The 19067-nt window shown below is 34.0% G+C and overlaps 1 protein-coding gene across 1 annotated transcript; it reads right to left on the reverse strand.

The window, feature by feature from the left end:
- Positions 1-1299: 1299 nt before the first annotated feature.
- Positions 1300-17689, reverse strand: LOC109066645 (CD81 antigen-like). Its single transcript, XM_042712660.1, has 8 exons — positions 17498-17689; positions 10858-10954; positions 3672-3769; positions 3366-3440; positions 3202-3273; positions 2665-2715; positions 2396-2479; positions 1300-2115 (listed from the first exon to the last, which is right to left on the reverse strand). The coding sequence occupies exons 1-8, from the start codon at positions 17564-17566 to the stop codon at positions 2050-2052; spliced, it is 612 nt and encodes a 203-aa protein (XP_042568594.1). The 5' UTR covers positions 17567-17689; the 3' UTR covers positions 1300-2049.
- Between the last annotated feature and the right edge of the window lie 1378 nt (positions 17690-19067).

Here is a 19067-nt window from a genome sequence, read left to right on the forward strand (position 1 = left end):
GATATGTACATAGAATTTAAGACTGCAGATACACTCACATATATCGCTGCTCGGTGAAATTTCACAGCCGAAATCCAATCATTTCAATAGGAATCCGCATGTTTGGGAGTTTCGCATGAGCGCGAATAAGTTCCGCACATAGATTTCACTCATGTTCAAGTCAACAGAAATTTAACTCTTTGACCAACAGAAAGTTGCTTGGTTTGAAAGTGACTTCTGTGTGAGCTGTGCTTCATGCATTGCTACATTATTGAAAATGGACCATTTTTGTCCACTAAATTTTGCTGGAATTTCACTAATGAAATTTAATTCATTAAAACTTGGAGATATGTGTTCATTTCAGGATCCTGAATTTGATCATTTAAAGTTGAAGGATAGTTGACAATTGGGGGGTTCAAAAGTGTGAGACTTCATTGAAAATCTGAAAAACAAAATCGAATTTAAACCTCAAAATATGACATCTGACACAGATGCGCCTCGAGTGACCTGAACCTCCTGTTTTCCTCTCTCATTACTTCCTGTCTCAACATCCCCATCCTATCCAAATAAATCACAACAACTGTTAATTAAAAAAGCTACTCACTAATTAATGTGTGACATTGTACAAAGGAGTTCACAGGATTAGTTTCCCAATTATTTTAAAGTCAACAAATGTATGTATAATTTATTCATGCAATTTATGTAAATGCATGTATGTTGAAATAATAAAAAATAATAACTCCTCTTCTAATAACTCCACTTAAGGACACTGCTTAAACCATCCTCAACTGTTGAATGAATCAACCAAATGATTGGTTTTCACAGTGCAGATGGTTGGATGGTAGAAGACACAAGACAGCGTCAGTGGATCTTCAGCCTCAAGTCTTTACTTAGCTACATGTGTAAAATAACCAGGCAACTCTACACCATAAGATCCAGCTTGAGAATGAGAGGATTTGGCTCCATCATGCCAGAGAATACCGAGCTGTACCATTATCAGTGGGGGCTTCAGATGAGCCCGGCTATTGCATAACAGAAACCTGATCATCGATGTTAGCGTGAGTTCAAACGCAAGAAAGCAGAGCTGGGAATATGTGTTAGTGTGCCTTTCCTGAAGTGGAAAGGACATAGAGAAATTTAGAAGAGAAGCAGGACTTAAAGGGACAGTTCACCTAAAAATCATCATTTACTCACCCTCGACTTGTTCCAAACCTGTACGAGTTTCTTTCAATCTCATGTTGAATAAAGAAAGAAGATATTTTGAAGAAGAGCTGACGGTAGCCATTGACTTCCATTGTATTTTTCTACATACTATGGAAGTCAGTGGCTACCGTCAGCTGTTTGGTTATTAACATTCTTCAAAGTATCTTTTGTGTTCAACAGGTTTGGAACATTTTGGGAGAACTGTCCCTTTAAGAGGGCTTACTGGATGACATGCATGCAAGGATTCTTCTGAAGAGTTTTGAGAGTTTTGTGCGCATGTGCATGTCGTTCTGATCCTTCGGTAATGTTAATTTGCATTTGGAATGTGTCGGTGATGTAGAAGACAACTTTGTAAAGTAAAAGGCATCTGTGGGTCTTCTTATCACCGTTCCCAGCAGCTGTGGGTTTGCCACAAAACCCCTGGCATCACATTACACAATATTTTTACCTGACATGTGAAGCCACGCAGCAACAGCCCGGAATAGCATCAATACATAAATCTGCAAACCCTCGCAGAAAGAGCTGATCAATGTGCACTAGAACTGAAGTCAAAATCGAAATGATTTTAAAAAACAATTGGAAGAAACAATAGAAAGGTGTCTTGTTTTAGTCGCATTTGGAAGATCCAGCTCCAAAGCAGGCATTAAATTAAGACAATCCAGCTAGAAAGACAGACTTTAAACAACTAGGCTGGACTAACCATCGCTTGGTTGAGGTGGACAGGATTATGAAAGTGGAGTCTGTTTTCGGCTCCGGAGTGGCAGTAGAACACCTTGAACTTTGTTGGAATGTTATTGTTGTATATGCAAGTCCAGCAAAGGTTAAGTGTCAAAGGTGAAAGGTCATGTCCAGGTGGGGAAGACTGTGTTAGAGTACCTCCCTGCTGTTCCGAATTGCACAGCATAGGACCATACTGAAGATCATGCCAATAATCTGTAAAAAGAGAAGATGTTGCACATGAAATTAAAGTTGACCCTGTTTGCTTCCCTTTTTAATCCACACGCTGATATTCTCTGGGTCTGATTCGGGCTCAAATTGATAAGGCAATATTGACGCCTTTGTTTACAGGACACCGGAGCACATGCAGAAGAAGATATTGGCCTGACAAAGCCTTGTTTGAAAGTTTTAAAAAAGTATTAAAATGATGAAGTTTGAAGGTTATACAGGATTCACAGGCAGAGAAGGAAATAGTTAATGAGATAATGGTATTTACCATGACTCCTGCGATTCCGATCCCCACATAACTCACGATGAAGAGCTTACTGTTGAAAAACTCTTCAATGGCCTCATGACATGTCTGCATGGAGTCAAACAGATCGATAACTGACTGACTGATAATATGCATCTCAATACCACATCTTCCTAAACATTTTAGTTTCAATGCATACTGAACAGACGTCACACTAACCAAAGTGCCAAACATACAGGAGTTCTACTTATTGCATTCATAAAGCTTCTCATCTGTGCTTCATTCATTCTCACCTGGTTTGATCCGACGTTTTGACACAGACTGGTTGAGTCACAGCAGTTCAACTGCAGACGTGAAGTGTTACAAATTTAACTCTTTCATAATAAGGTTAGACAAATATATAAACACAATTTATATTTATATCAGTGTTGTTATTGATCTCTAAAACTATTTAAAGTCATTTTTATAATTGATATAAATCTGAAATAAGACATAAATATTAAATGAAAAACTTTTGCCTTGGAAATTAATTGAATTAGGTTTAAGTACTAAAATGACTAAAACAAACTGAAATGAAAAAATAAAAAAAATAAAAAAAAAAATAAAAAAAAAATAAATAAATAAAAAGAAATGTTTAAAACTGACAAAATCAAATAACAAAAAAATTATTAAAACAAACTAATTTTAGTTGAATTGACATTTATATTTAACCTTCAAAATGTTAATAAATATAGCAGATTATAAATAAAACTAAATTAAGACTCCATAAGATGCTAAATGAGCATTTGACTTTTCTAAATAAGTATTATAAGTAAAAAGTGCAAACTCACGTTGACATGGTAGGAGTTGACGGTGGCATTATTTGCTGTTTTGTCATAGAATTCTTTTATTTCCCCAGTGATCTAAAATGACAAATATTGTAAAAGTCAGACTGGTTTTATCTCAAATGAACTCTGAATCAACATGACTCGGATCTTTTGCAGTTTAGTACTACCTGGTCTTTGTTGAAGAACCCAAACACTCCTGCAGCGACTTCTGCTCCAAAGATGACCAGAAGACAGGTGAAAAACTGCCATGCAAGAGAAACACAGCACCTGGGTTATGTCAACTTTATATTCCATACAGTATTTTATTGAATAAATAAATGTTCCAGGTGTTTCCTTCCTTTTTTTTTTAATTCTCAAATCAAAATGTTTGAAATAAAACAACATCCTTAAGTTTACTGTCAGTTCCTGAATGAGCATTTGACAGTGAGCACTATTGTTTTGTTAACTTGACAACAGAAGAATATCTCACTCACCAATCCCAGAAGGCACTGAGACTCCCTCACGGCACCATAGCAGCCGAAGAAGCCCACCAACATCACCAGACCCCCGGCCGCGATGATGATATAGACCCCTGCGCAGGACACCAGAACACACACAGACATTTTATGCTTTGTCATGCTGCGCTAACTTTTGGGAAAATCGGACAAATTAATTTAAATTAATTTACATGCAATATGGCTTACTGTTGGTAGCCAAAACATTATTTATCTATATAAATAATTAATAAACTCAAAAAGGGCTGAAGGATGTGTTACATTTTTTTCTTTCCCGTTTCTTTTTGTAAGACGACCACAGCAATTCCGTGAGAAGCATTTGTAAACCTGTTTTCACGGAAAGCTTAAGGGTTTCATTTAAATTAGTTAATTATATTAAAACATAAGTATTTTACAACTGTAAAGTCATTTTACTATACTGTACACTACAGATGTAAAACAACAATATAAATTGTTACGTAGAAATATTAATATAATTTTTATGAGATTTTTTTTTATGTTATAGCACAGTTATATTACAATAATATATTTATGTCTTAGAGATAATAGTAAAATTATTATTGTTATTATTAAAATTGTTTGGCTTTGTAAAAAAAAACAAGTGTGAATGTAATGTAAAGGAATTTAATGAAAAATCTATTATTTTCGCTCTCAAAGTGTACCAGATTTATGCAATTTACTTTAAAATGAACAAAATGTTATTCCTTAGAGGGTCTGAGGTCACAGAATGCAGTGGGAAACACGGATATTGTATATTATGAAATAGTATTGATAGTTGTATATAATATACAGTATAAACATTCGCTACAGATTAAAAATAACAACAGTAAAAAAAAACATACAGTTTAAATATTAGCAATAATCCTTCAGATCCTGCAGATTTTTCAAATCACGGACTTCTGAGTGGTCCTGCTCCAGCCAAGCAACTGTCATTGATGTGAACTAGATCGTTAAAGAATAATTTTCTCCTGGTATTAGACCCTTTTTCGGCACAACACTGCTGTAGTTTCAGCAGGATGTAATCAGTCACCACCAGCAGAGGGCAGCACAAGCGTTAAGTGAGTCACTTTGGGAGATGACAGCATGTGTTTGAGCACAGTGTGACCGCATACAACACTTCAAGATGATGTCATTAGCTTTCACTTCAGCCTCTTCCATCAATGTATTATACTCATTAGAACAAAACAGAACGAGAGCGTGGGGTGCATGAATTCCCATCTGACTCCGCAACAGAGCCACAAGTCTAATACCTGACAGGTTCGGTCAGCATCAGGCCATGGAGAGTCAGCTTCCTGTGATGCACTGATCTAGGATCAGCATCCTCAGACTCTAGCCTCAAATTGTAATCTAGAGACATGAGCTCTTTAGTTCAGCATGGGGAGTTCTTCTTGAGCCGGTTTAATTATGCCACAGGAGGCCTGGGACAGGTGGGAAGTCTGGAAACGAGATTGAAACTCTCTTGAGAGAGAGAGACTGTAGGGGATTTTGTGACCCTTTATCTTGCTATATCAGGATAAAAAAGGTAGAAGATGCAGAGTAATTACTACAGTGCTTGCAATGTTATGGAGTAGTATAGGATATTCATCAAACATTCAGGCCATGGATTTAAAAGTTTCAATGGTTTGGGGTTGTAAAGATTTTTGGGTCTTTGAAAATCTCTTATCCGAACTGATTGCACTGTATTTTATGTATTTTACGTATTCACTGTATTTTATGTAAAGTCATTTTCTATTTTTAACTGTTTTAGATTCATTTTAAGTAAGTCAATTTTTAAATCATTTCCAAAGTTTTAAAATTGCTTGTTTTATGTTTTAAAACTGCTTGTTTTATTTTTGTTATTATTTTTCTTCATGATTATTTTATTTCTTTTATGTAGAGCACTTTGAATTACCATTGTGTACGAAATGTGCTATATAAATAAACTTGCCTTGCCTTGCCTTATCAAGGCTGTATTTATTCAGTCAAAAAATACAGTAATATTGTGAAATATTGTCACAATTTAAAAAAAAAAGTTTTATTTTCTATTATATTTTAAAATGTAATTTATTCCTGCAATGTAAAGCTGAATTTTTAGCATCATTACTCCAGTCTTCAGTGTCACATGATCCTTCAGAAATAATTTTAATACGCTGGTTCGCTGCTCAAGAAACATCTATTATTATCAATAATGAAAACAGTTGTGCTGGTTCATATTTCTGTGGAAACTGATAAAAAAAAATTCTTAAAAGAGTTCTTTGTTTAAAAAGACACAATTTAATTGACATACTTTTTTAGTAACATTATAAATGGTGTTTCTGTCACTTTTGATCAATTTAATGTGTCCTTGCTGAAGAAGAAAAAAACATTTTCTTTATATATATATATATATATATATATATATATATATATATATATATATTATATATATATATATATATATAATATATAATATATATATAAATACATAAAAAAAACTGTGTTAACCCCACACTTCTGAATGGTAGTGTGCATACTAAGTAAGCTGTAAGAATGAAGCCGCAGGAAATCACAGTCTTGCTGCTGATATTTGGAAAAGTGTGATATTGTTTTTATACAACAGTCTGATAAACAATAAATTAATACTGAGGATTTTACATTTTAGACAGAATATTGCCAGCTTGATCATGCATCAGAAATATTTCAAAATGAAATCAAAACAGAATGTATGCGCAGAATGAATGTGCTTTGAACAAATCAGTTGAGTGACTAATTCAATGACTCAACTCATAAAAACCCATGGGCATAACAATATAAACAGGGAAAAAGACAGTCAATAAAAATCCCCATCACTAGATACAAAGTGATACAAAGAGAAAAGTCCTGGCTGTTCCACTAAACATTAGAGGCCCTTATAAAAGTGAAAGCAGAGTTCTCAACACATCACATGATTTGAGGTGTCATTCTTATCTTTTATACTAATAATGTTTTGATTTAGGACTTTGCTCAAATTGCTAACCCTCAGTATGAGCAATGGTGATACTTGTCTTTGCAAACACCACTAAGCAAACCAAAAAACACAGACTTCCTCTGGGCTGAGACTGTTACTTACTCATACTGAAAAGTCTCGCCGTTATCTCAAGCATTTGGGAAACAAAAAGGGTAAAACTGAGATGAACGAAAACAAAGTGTGACAGAGAGAGAGTGAACACAACCTTTATCTTCCCTCTTGACTAAAAACAATCTTGTCACACGCTGATAATATTTACACCGTTGCCACAGTAGCTGCGGAGAAGACAATCCTTTATCATTGCCGACTGTAATCTAAAAGTCATGTAAAGTGTGTGTGTGTGTGTGTGTGTGTGTTTGTAGACAGGGAGGACTAAGAAGTCTGAACTGGTTAATGTCAGCACTGTCAGATCGTTTCTTCCAAATGATAGCATGGTCCAGTTAACCCCTTCTAGATACTGTAAGTACACTATTCAGAAAACAAACAGCATCTGTCTTTATTCACCGACATTTAAAATTACTCAAGTATTCTGACAACAATAATAATAATAATAATAATAATAATAATAATAATAATAATTTAAATAAATAAATGAATAAATAAAGTCTTGCTGCTAATATTTGGAAAAGTGTGATTGTTTTTATACAACAACCTGATAAACAATAAATTAATACTGAGGATCTTACATTTTAGACAGAATATTGCCAGCTTGATCCTTCATCAGAAATATTTTAGAATGAAATCAAAACAGAATTAGCCGTTCACACAATGTAGTGGTTTGCTGTTCCATCAATGAATTCATTTTGAACAAATAAAATGCAATGTTTAGTTTCTTACACAGACTGATTGTTTACTTCATAGGACTTCAATAACTCATCAGGAGCCACGGGTATTAATTTTGTACTGCCGTTACAGTATATGCTTTTTTCTCAAAGTGACGGTAGCCGACGACTTTTTAATGATATTTTATGAATCACCAAGGGCCACAGTTTTAAAAATCTTCTTTACTGTTCTACTGAAGAAAAAAAAAGGATGTGAAAAAGAACAGCAAATTTTCATTTGCTATCCCTTTATGGTTATAAAATGTAAAGACAGTTTTATATTTTCATGTATAGATACCTATTTATACTGACACACACACACACACACACACATACATATATATATATATATATATATATATATATATAGATATATATATATATATATATATATACTATAATATGTATTATATATATATATATATATAAATTCAGTCATGAAACTCTAGATGGTGCAGGCTGACTGGTTGTTAACGTAACTGAGAGTAAATTATATTTACTAGAGATTCCTGCAGTGCTTTCAGAGCTCCTCTGAAACCCTCCACCTTCCCCAGCTCCACCTGTACAGATCTGCTATGGGTTATTTTATATGCTATTTGTTTTGTGGAGGTGTGTTTTATGTATTAATTGCTCATGTATTAGTATTAATAAGAATTTAGTTGTTTGTTTATTGATTGATTGATTATTTTTTATTCAATAGATATACATGTATCATTTATTGATTCTCCCTTACTCCTCTTCATCTTTTCCTTTCTAAAATATCCTGCCGCTTATATACATTCAGAAAGTCTGTCTGTTTTGTGGACATTCACACAGAGATCAGTCACTAGTCATTCTGGATTTACAAAAATTAGTTCAGGTTTAACATGTGTTTCAACATTGCATCAGCTACTGATGAACACATTTATTAAAGGTTATTTAATCATGTATTACTGTGTCTATGGAAGGAAGGCTTTTGTATTTTAAACATATTAAAATGCACAAATTCATGCTATTTCTTATTTAAATGTAATGAAGGGTTTCCTAAACTTTGTCATCTGAACCTATTTCACCTAATATATTTACTTGAAGTACCCCTGAAATTTTTAAATAAATATTCAATAATTAAATCACATTTGCATGTTCACAGTTCTCTGACGTTGGTTAATGGTCACATGACATGCAGGTAAACAAATAAATTATTTCATTTTATTAGTAAGCATTTAATTCATTTTTTTCTACATTTTTATGATTTAATTAATTATTAGCTTTTCATTAAGCTCATTAAACTCAGCTCCTTTACTAACCCTAGTTTGGGAAACCTTGATGTAATGTTATTTAATGTTTAATGCACCTCATGTTGTTAATTATATTGATGGAATGGAATATATTTTCTTACTCTTTGTATTTTTACATCAATATGGTACAAGATTATCCTATTTAAATCAACGTGATAATCAAGTTAGGTCAAAAGTATATATGTAAAAGTTATCTCATTATATTACCCAATATGTGTATTGTAACGGATTACATTATTGAATACAATTTTTGTCATGTAATTTGGAATCAGTAATGGATTACAACTGGTATGTAATCTACCCAGCTCTCTCTCTCTCTATATATATATACAGTATATAGTGAAGCTGTTACTATAAGGGTAAGTAAACAAAGTAAATAATGACTGGCTAGCTTCAGTGAGTCTATAAATATAAATGTATGTGGGTTGTATTTGCATCTAACTAGGGAAGACAAGACAGTGTGTGATGCAAATGTGACTTTGGGTTGCAGGCTCAACTGAACAAGATAACTCTTCATCTGGGCTGATGAGAAACGAAAATGTAATTTTGTCACTGGGATATTGTTGAGGATTTAAGTCATGCTCGTTCACACTGGCTTCTTTTCACAGCTTTAAGTAGTAAAACCCACAGATGAGGGTGATGTCAGCAACTAAACCGAGCTTGAGGAGGCTGAGGATAAGAATATTTCCTGACATCATGAAGTACTGTTCTCCTCTGCATCCAGATTTAGCACTGCATGACCTGTCTGTATCTCTCTGTCCTCCCATGTCGAACTGTTGCCATAGCAAACCTGAAGTCTTGTGGTTTCCTCCATGTATGCCTAGCTCGAAATGTCACTTCCTGTTTTCAGTAACACTAACCTCTGAAATTCACAAGAACTCACTGTGTTTCACGAGGGCTGGGCAGAAGGCCGTGGAAACTTTGCCACCCTGAGTGGCCTCAGATGTTTCCATCCAAACACTAGGTCTGTCTGACGCTCCTTTATTTCTGTTTTAAGGGCTATAGAGGGGTCCAAAACTCTGAAAGCACTAAATTAAATGCTTGTATTTTTTATTTATTATTATTTAATTCATATTTTGCAGAACTGTAGAATCTGTAAATATGTCCTATTTTTTAAATAATTTTAATTATTATAAATTTTTATATTATAATTACCATTAATTATATGCATTCATATAATGTATAATACGTTTTATATTAATAATAAATTATAAAAAACGTATAATGTTTTTATAATATTTTTTAAACATAACCTTTTTAACTTATATTATATATATATATATATATATATATATATATATATATATATAATATATATATATATATATATATATATATATATATATATAAAAATATTATCATCATTACAATTTCAGTAGTAAAAAATAATAAAGTTTATTAATGGAAAATACAATAGAATTTAGAGAAAATCACTATATTCTATAATATTCCATGATTTTCCTGTCTGTCGTCCCTTTATTTCAGTTTTAAGGGCTACAGTGGGAAACCACTAAATATTATTTATTTTTTATTTAATATATATTTTCTATTACAAATATATTATCAGCATCCTATTATTTTTTTTCTTATTTATATTTATTTTTCTTTTTTATATTTAATATATTTATATATTACGGAAGAGGATTAGGGCCAAGCAATAATAAAAAAAATAAAACCATCTCAAGTTTAAAGTCATTATAATGCGAGATAAAACTCGTTAAATTTCAAGAAAAAAAGTCAAAATGAGATGTTGAGAATTAAATAGTTACATTTAGAGAATAAAGTCGTTGTTTTTTACGACTTTTTTCTCGACACACAACAACTTTTTTCTTCGTAACTTCATACTTCGTAATCAGTTTATTCTCAACATTTATTTCAAAAATTTTTTCTTGAAACTTAATGAGTTTTTCTTGAAACACAACAACTTTTTTTCTTGTAATTTAATGAGTTTATTCTCAATATTTAATTTTGACATATTTGGTCGATGTTTAACAAGTTTTTTGCACATAATTTCAATGTAGTCTCTTCTAAATACTTCTTCAGCCCCACTGTATATCGGCATTGGAGAAATAATCATGAAATATGATCAATTAATTGCTTACCGATAAAGAAGGTCTCAGGTCCTCCATCTAAAAGAGACACGGTTTTTGGATCTAGTCTCAGCCAGAGCCCCACAGCCAGAACCAGAGAGCCCATCAACTGCAAAAACAACACCGAAAGATCTTCAGAGGATGTCATTTCAGATCCAAAGAACATAAAAGAAGACATCAAGATGAATTCATTTTACAAAAATTAATATGAAAACATTGTCAGACCTTTATCTAAGGCCTGAAAAATTCTGTACTCTTTGTCTTCATTTTTTCTGGAGAGGTGGTACAGATATTTTCCACTCTGGCAGGATCCTTTTGGTTTTAAATCTAAGAAATGACGGCTGAAGGCCAAACCATGAAAGGAAAAGCAGGCCGCAGAATTCACCCACCAGCACTCTTAAATGAACTCTAATTACTGCTGACAAGGAAAGCAGACACTCATCTGTCAAAGTGCATTTCAGAAGCCCATCTTTTGAGTATCATTTGATTCAGTTTAAAATGCCCTTCCCAGTTTTACACTCTTGGACTCCTGCCACCACTCAGGGCAATTTTTCCAATTTGGAGAGGGTAAAGCATGTTAAAATGGGCTTTTATGTAAAACCAGCACCTCTGAGATTTCTCAGCTCAGAAGGGCAAAGACCATCTAAGGCGATGAAAAATCATATTACATATGTGTTTAAAACAAAATCCATGAGGATGATGCAAGACATGCGGCGCTTTCCTCAGCCTCTCCTGTCTGCTACAGCTGTCATATAACACAACCCCCCGCGGGACAGCAAACACTCTGTAGTGTAACATCATCCGCCTGACATCAGCGCCCCGGAGCCCCACCCTGTGTCCCCCTCCAGAGACCTCCTCCGGGCATCAGGGTTTATCTCTGGGACAAAAGACCAACTGTCTGTCTGTGACACACTCCACTATACAAGACAATGAGCGAGTGTGTCTGTGCGTGTGACTGAAAAACATGTTCATTATTATTACAAATTAAAATAACTGTTTTGTCACTGAATAATACCCTACATTGTAAAATTATATATTGCTGTGATGCAAAGCTGTATTTTCAGCATCATTACTCCAGTCTTCGGTGTCACATGATCCTTCAGAAATCATTGTCATAAACTGATCTACTGCGCAATTATTATAACTTATTATGCACTGCTTCATATTTTATGTAGAAACCATGATACAATTTTGTTCAGGATTCTTTGATGAATATAGAGTTCAAAACAACAGCATTTATTTGAAATTTAAATCTTTTGTAACATTATAAATGTCACTTTTGATCAGTGTGTCCTTGCTGAATAAAAATTAAATTCAATTTATTAAAAAAAAAATACATAAATAATTACAAATAATTCTCAAATATTTTGCTTTAAATTTAAAGACCATAATAATGCATGGATAATTATAAGAATAATGAATAAAGAATAAGACAGACAATTAAAATACCAGAAAATAAATAAATAATCAAATTAGCATTTTACGCCAGAATACTAATGTGAGTCAGCTTTAGGCCAGCTTCCACTCTTAAAATTGCCTGTTGGTTCGCTTTTGGCTTTCTATTGTTATCTTACATACAGTATATGGAAAACATATTGGCTTTTTAAAGTTTATTGGGAGTTTTATGGTGGCCTTAAACAGACTATTTCTGAGCACATTTTTATGCAAGTTCCATAATTTCAGCAACAAACAGATTTTCATTTGTAGCAAAGAAGAAACAGGCCATGATTAAACTACCAGACTTTGCTTTGATGTTTCATGCTCCAAGTGACCATCTGAACACAATCTAAACTGGAGATCATGAGCTCATATGTGTACATTCTCTAATGAAGAACTCACAGCAAACACCAAAACACCAATTACTGAATAATGCTGGAAAACAAGGTGGAACATTTCAAACTGAGCTGTTATGAAATGAGAAAAACAGAAAGACAGGAAAAAAAGAATGAAAGAATTGGTCAACCCAAACCCAGGAAAAGCTGATTAGATCTCCTGGTGGAAAACAGAATCCAGTCCGCTCGGGGAAGTTTCCATCCTTCAACACTGAAGAGTAGCTGAGAAGCAAACAAAGCGGCTTTACTGGCACTGATGCTTCGTTAAAAGAACCTTTAACATCAATGGAATCATTCCATTCCACAAACGATTCATTATGGTGAAAAAAAAAAAAAAGTTCTTTAGATTATTCTAATGCTCTTCACATTAAGGTATAAAAAAAGTCCTTTATTTGGTAACACTTTTTATTCAAAAATATTAATAAATATGACTTGATCAACATGACTACTACTTGATATTATGTAACTAAAATGATTTTTAAATGTTTGTTCAGGTAGAAATATTTGGGGTAACAACTGATCATTTTACAATATTAAATATATACAGCACCCTTATTATTATGACAATCACTATAATGATTCTAGTATTGAGAGAGAGAGTGTGTTAGAGGAACAGGAGTGTGTTCTATTGTCTGATGATCAAGGGCGTGGTGGGACACACACACACACACACACACACACACACACAAAACACCCAGAGACAGCAACACACTAAATACACATAACACACACACACACACACACACACACACATCGACAAACATGAAGTCATTTAAATGCCTAATGGTGTTTACCACAAAGCCACTCCTGTCCTATTAGCATCAATTACAGGAGCATTATCATAACTCATGCGCCTCTTCCTCTGCTAATGTGCCGTTCTTGCTTGGATCAAGTCTGTATGGTGATCAAGACACATAAACCACACCTGAGTCCAGTCCAGTTATATCATGTATAAAGCACATATTAAACCTGCAGCGGTTGGCCCTGTACAACTATAGCAATACTTGTCATGTTAAAATACTTTCTTCCACCCAACCTTGATACTGGCGTACGTTTACTTCCAGTATAAAAGTGGCTTTGTTTAAACATCTTGACACACCAACTCTGGCATCATTTTAGCATTATTGTGCATAGTCATAATGGAGCTAACTGGTTACATAAATAGCAAGGAAGCAGTAGAGCCAAAATAATAGACGGTTTCCTCTTTACCTGAGGTTCAGTTACTACATTACTCCTGTCACAGGGGGCGTCATAGTTTACAGTCATATGCCACTTCACTTGTCTTTAGAGACAGTTTACAACTCTGACCTCACTCTTTTATGCCTTCCTGTCCACTAGGCCCCTGACAGCCCAGATGTACAATCTGACAGCATTATTAATAATTAATGGGAGTATGATTCACTCTCTACAGAATAGAAAATCCAAGATAGGAAATACCTTGCAAGGATTTATGGTTACGGCATACACACACAAAAATAAATAAACAAATAAATAAAATGTGTACATTTACTACAAAACTAAAATTATGAAAACTTATTTTTGTATCTCATTGTCAAAAAACAAAAACAAAAATGAACTATATATATATATATATATATATATATATATATATATATATATTATATATATATATATATATATATATATATATATATAATTTTTATTTATTTATTTATTTTTTTGCTGTGTTAAAGAAATATTTTAAGCATTCATGTCTGTGGGATAAGTGTATATGATTTTCACAGAATATATATTATATCATTGACAGAAACTGTCGATATATCTTAATTTATACTGTACCCGGAACATTCTTTTAATAATATTGATAACCACTGGATAATTTCTGAAGACTTATGACGAGAGACAAGCTCGTGTAAACAAACAGCCATTCTGTGCTAAATGCTGTCAGTCAGACAACATCAATGATAATATCTGTGAGATTAATGTGGCTCTAAACAGGTCAGTGATCATTATCCTATACAATTTCCTCCCTCCGTGCAATTCAGTCCAGTCCTAACTGCGCCCATTTTCCGTGGCTGTGCTGCCAGGTTGTGAGGGAGAGGTTTTACGCTGGAAAAAAGCTGTTCTTGTGACTGTTCCGACACTATTTAGGTTTTTGTGTCAAACTGAACAAAGCAGAGCTTTCTCTGGTCATATATACGCACATTTTTCACAAATTCATCCTTTCATTTACTGGTAAGGACATTTCAGATATATTTTGAGGAGAAGCAGAAATTGTTAATCCAAGATCTTCTTAAAACAAAATTTTAAGGGGATTAAAGTCGGCCATGACCATTTCCAGCCCTTCTGCTTGATAAAATACAGGTGCTAAACAAATAACTGTTGCAAGATATTTTTGACCAATAAGTTGTGCGTTTTGTGTCATTTTACTAACATCCCTCTTGCGTTCACACTGGTTAACTAGGTCAGGATCATACCAACGGTCTCTCTTTAGCTCTCTCTCACAATCTCTATCCCTCAAATATCCTATTTCCCCATCGACCTCTTAATCACTTCAATCTATTCTTCACTTCTGTTTAACCACGTTTCCTACACTAAGAGCCACAGGCCTGGTCCGTCCACTGATGCTTCTATTCACCGTACTCCAGTGCTGCTGAGTGAATATGAATGTGGATATGAATATGAATGGAGATGGCCTAAAGCGTGTGACTTGCAGTGCCACCAAAGCCTCACTGGAGCAACAGGGACTGGAAGCCGCACAATGGCTATTTGTCTCCTTCAAAACACCCCCAACACTGATGCACATAGCAGGTGTGGAAGTGGAAAAAGTTACACTGCGTAACACAGGGGCTTCCTTTGACTAAAGTATGCATGTTTGGGATAAGTGTTTGGATACGCTCAGATAAATGAATGTTTGGAATGAAATACTTGAAAAAGTTTGGAAATAAATAAATAAATAAATGGTGCAGGATTTACTTTGAAACAGTTTTCACCTAGAAAATGCTAAATTACACAAACAATTATGCTAGTAACACATGCTTACTGTGTTCACGTGAAACCTATACAGTATGTATTGTGCAAACTGCACTATTAATGCATGTTATTTATTTATTTATTTATTTATTTTACTTTTGGTAAGTGCATAATTAAATAAGCTCCACTTACTGTACACTTCACATTTTGGCAACTGTAGCAGATCATCTATGTATTCTCTGCATGCACTTTTGATTAGAATGAACACACAAATATAAGTTTGTGAGACTACTTTGCCCCTGTATTTACCAGTGGCTAAACATGACAAAACCTCCCTTTGGAGACATTTAGCTTTCTATGAAAACACTGCATGTATAGTATGTCCTCATTTAGACAGCTATATGTGTGTGTGTGTGTGTGTGTGAGAGAGACAAACTGAAGGTCCAGCAAAAGAAAAATGCCACTTGTTGGGCACTTTGGCAAAACCTGATGAAAATGTGGGGGGGAAATGCAGTGTATATATGTAATATAAAGTACTATTAAATCTTTATTAGAGTTCTGTTATTGTGGAAACAGGAAACATTCCTAAAGTTCAGACGTGTTTAATAGGAATTTAAGCTTAGATGCAAAAACCACATTCACATGAATTAATGTTAACATCTCCAAAAAATTACTCCAAACATCATGACAAGCCAGCATGATACACCCAAAGACAGACCTCTCAAACCTTTTTTCTGGTTGTTCATGATTACTGGATAAGATTTTATATGTATCTCTTTTATTTATACATGTAACAGAGAGCTGAGCTTATACAAAATTATATTTACAATAGAAATACTATGACGACTTTTTAAGATTTTATTATTTTTAATGATTTTTTTCCTGCCTGCAAATTAGTATTTTAACGTTTCTCGGTATATCCAGGTTTACCATGACTGCAGGAGCCATGGTAAGAAAGCCTTGAATAAAAATACCACCAAAAAATTAAAATACTCCCATAACTTATTCCTCTCTTTTATTAACATCCTATTTTTTTCTATTACTTTATTTTAAGAGTAATTATTATAATCACTCAGATTAAGAATTTATTTCAATGCATGATTATTAATTCAGGAGTTGATTATTAAAATGGTTGTACATTCACTCCAGAAAACTTGACCATGAACTGTCATGGTCCTCTGAGAAAGATCAGGATAGACCGCTTGCTCTTCAATAAGTTTTTGATAAATCAGAATGAATCAATGATTAAATAAATCTTATAATGAACGAATCGCTCTCACAAATTCACTAAAGTCTCTCCTGGTTCTCCCTGTGCTGACTGTCTATCTTCACGAAATATCATTTCAAGTAACTTCTGTAAAGGAGAATTATTGTTGTGCCTCAGGACCGAATCGACCATTCCCTGAACGAGCTGATCATAAGAATCGATGAGTGAATTATTCAATGCATCATTCGTAATAAATAAAGGCAAGCTCACAGCGCCACCTACTGGCGTAACGACATAACCTGCAGACTGAGTTACTGAACTAATCATGAACTAATTTGAACAAATCTTCTCGAGATCAAAAGCTTCGGTCAGTGGGGTGAATCAAAAACACACACAGGACTACAGTGCGCCAGTGTCCGGCTGCTGCCCTCAAAACAAACACACGCTGAAGGAAAAAGGGGCGGATTTTCCCCAGTGGAAAATCTGATATGAGTCGTACAGCAGTGACTCTCAGCCTCCCTCCGAAGCTTTAAATTCCTGCATAAAGCGCTTAAACACACTAAGACACAGAACGAATTTCATGACTCGCAAAGTGCATGCAAAACTGGCTCCACATTGCGCAATACACTAAAATAGCACACATGACGGCATGTAAATACAACACTACTGCATTACTTACCCAGAATATAAAGTTGAACACGAAGAGGAGATATTTGACACATTTCATCCCGCCTTCAACTTTCCCCATGGTGAAAGTGTAATGTGATGGGCTCCTCTCTGAAAAACAGTCCGGCTTGTGGTGTCAAATGCGGAGATGCTTGCTGTTGCACTGCACGAGCTCTGTCAACAATTGCAGCGGGTGATTGCTTCAGTTTCTCTGTCCCGCCCCACTGAATAATATGTCAGGGGTAACTCGAGGGGGGTTCGGGATGGGCAATGGTCCATCCATGCACCGCACAGTGGCTTCTTGCATCGGACCGAGCGAAAACTTTTAAAGGCTTTATTTGTTTATCGGAGAACTACTGAGCACAAGCAAATAAACATTTAGAAACATTTCACAATAAAAAATTTCACTCTTAAAATAAGCTCAAAATGAAACCATAATTTTTTTTTATAATGAAGCAGTTTTTTTTTTTTTTTCAAAAATTATTCTTTAGGTATTTGTCAATTTACCTGAATTAATGTTATTTATTTTTTAAATTATGTTAAAGAGTAAAATTATATTTTAAAACATGCATGTTGCCACAGGGCCAAATCAGAAAGCTCTAGCTGTGTAATTTAATATTATTTTCTCCCAGTTTTATGCAGCTTTCAAGGTTTCATTTGTAAGGCTGTCAGGTCGACGTGTTAATTTAGTGAATTTAATTTATTAATAACCTACAGGCAGTGTGTCTCACCAGACCACACTTAAGCTGTGTTCCAATTCAGGGGCTGCATCCTTAGAAGGACGCACACTTCGAAGGCAGCAAGGGAGGATTTCTTGTGTCGAATCTGTGACTACTGCAGTCAGTAACATTTATACTGGTCTATTTTGAAATTGATATTTGTCATATTCTATGTTTGTTCATATGTTTATTTTTGGTTTTGGTGTGTTTCCCCCATTTTTTCCCTCTCGCCTTTATCCTTGTCTTATCTCATTGTCTCAATTAAAAAAAAAAAGAGAAAAAGAAAGAAAGAAATGGATATTCACCTGTCTGGAAACAAAACAGGGTTAACAACCTGTCTAAACCAGTACATTTATGTACATAATAAACAGTATGAGCTATCAACATTTGAACCGTTTTGAAGTGTTTATTGTTTAATATTTGTATAAGGTGAACCCCAAAGTGTACACTAAGGTTGTCAGTCGATTAAAATTTGTAAGCTAATTAATTACATGATGTTTCAATAAATTAATCTAATGAATTGCAATTAATCGCAAAAAAAAAAAAAAAAAAAAAAAAAAAAGACTGTGAAAATAGACATAAAAGATTATTTAAACACATTTTCGTGTTAAATGAGAAAGCATCAAGTAGACATTACAAACTGCAGCTTTAGAAATATTTGATTTGATTCAACATAAAATTTATTATACATAAACATTTAGGCTACAAACAGCCTAACATAAACTATGGAACATAAAGAAGATATTTTTTGTTCATACAATGAAAGTCATTGTTAACCAAAACAGCTTTGTTACCAACAGTCTTCAAAATACCTTCTTTTATGTTCCACACAAGAAAGTATGTCATTCAGGTTTGAGTAAATGA

This window comes from Cyprinus carpio, chromosome A23, assembly GCF_018340385.1.
Source record: "Cyprinus carpio isolate SPL01 chromosome A23, ASM1834038v1, whole genome shotgun sequence".
In the NCBI taxonomy this organism is placed as follows: Eukaryota; Metazoa; Chordata; class Actinopteri; order Cypriniformes; family Cyprinidae; genus Cyprinus; species Cyprinus carpio.

Coding starts and splice junctions, on each gene's coding strand:
- LOC109066645 (XM_042712660.1), bottom strand. CDS start 17,566: ATGGGGAAAGTTGAAGGCGGGATGAAATGTGTCAAATATCTCCTCTTC. Junction 10,955..17,497: donor TGTTCAACTTTATATTCTGG/GTAAGTAATGCA, acceptor TTGTTTTTGCAG/TTGATGGGCTCTCTGGTTCT. Junction 2,116..2,395: donor TCGGAATCGCAGGAGTCATG/GTAAATACCATT, acceptor CTCTTTTTACAG/ATTATTGGCATGATCTTCAG.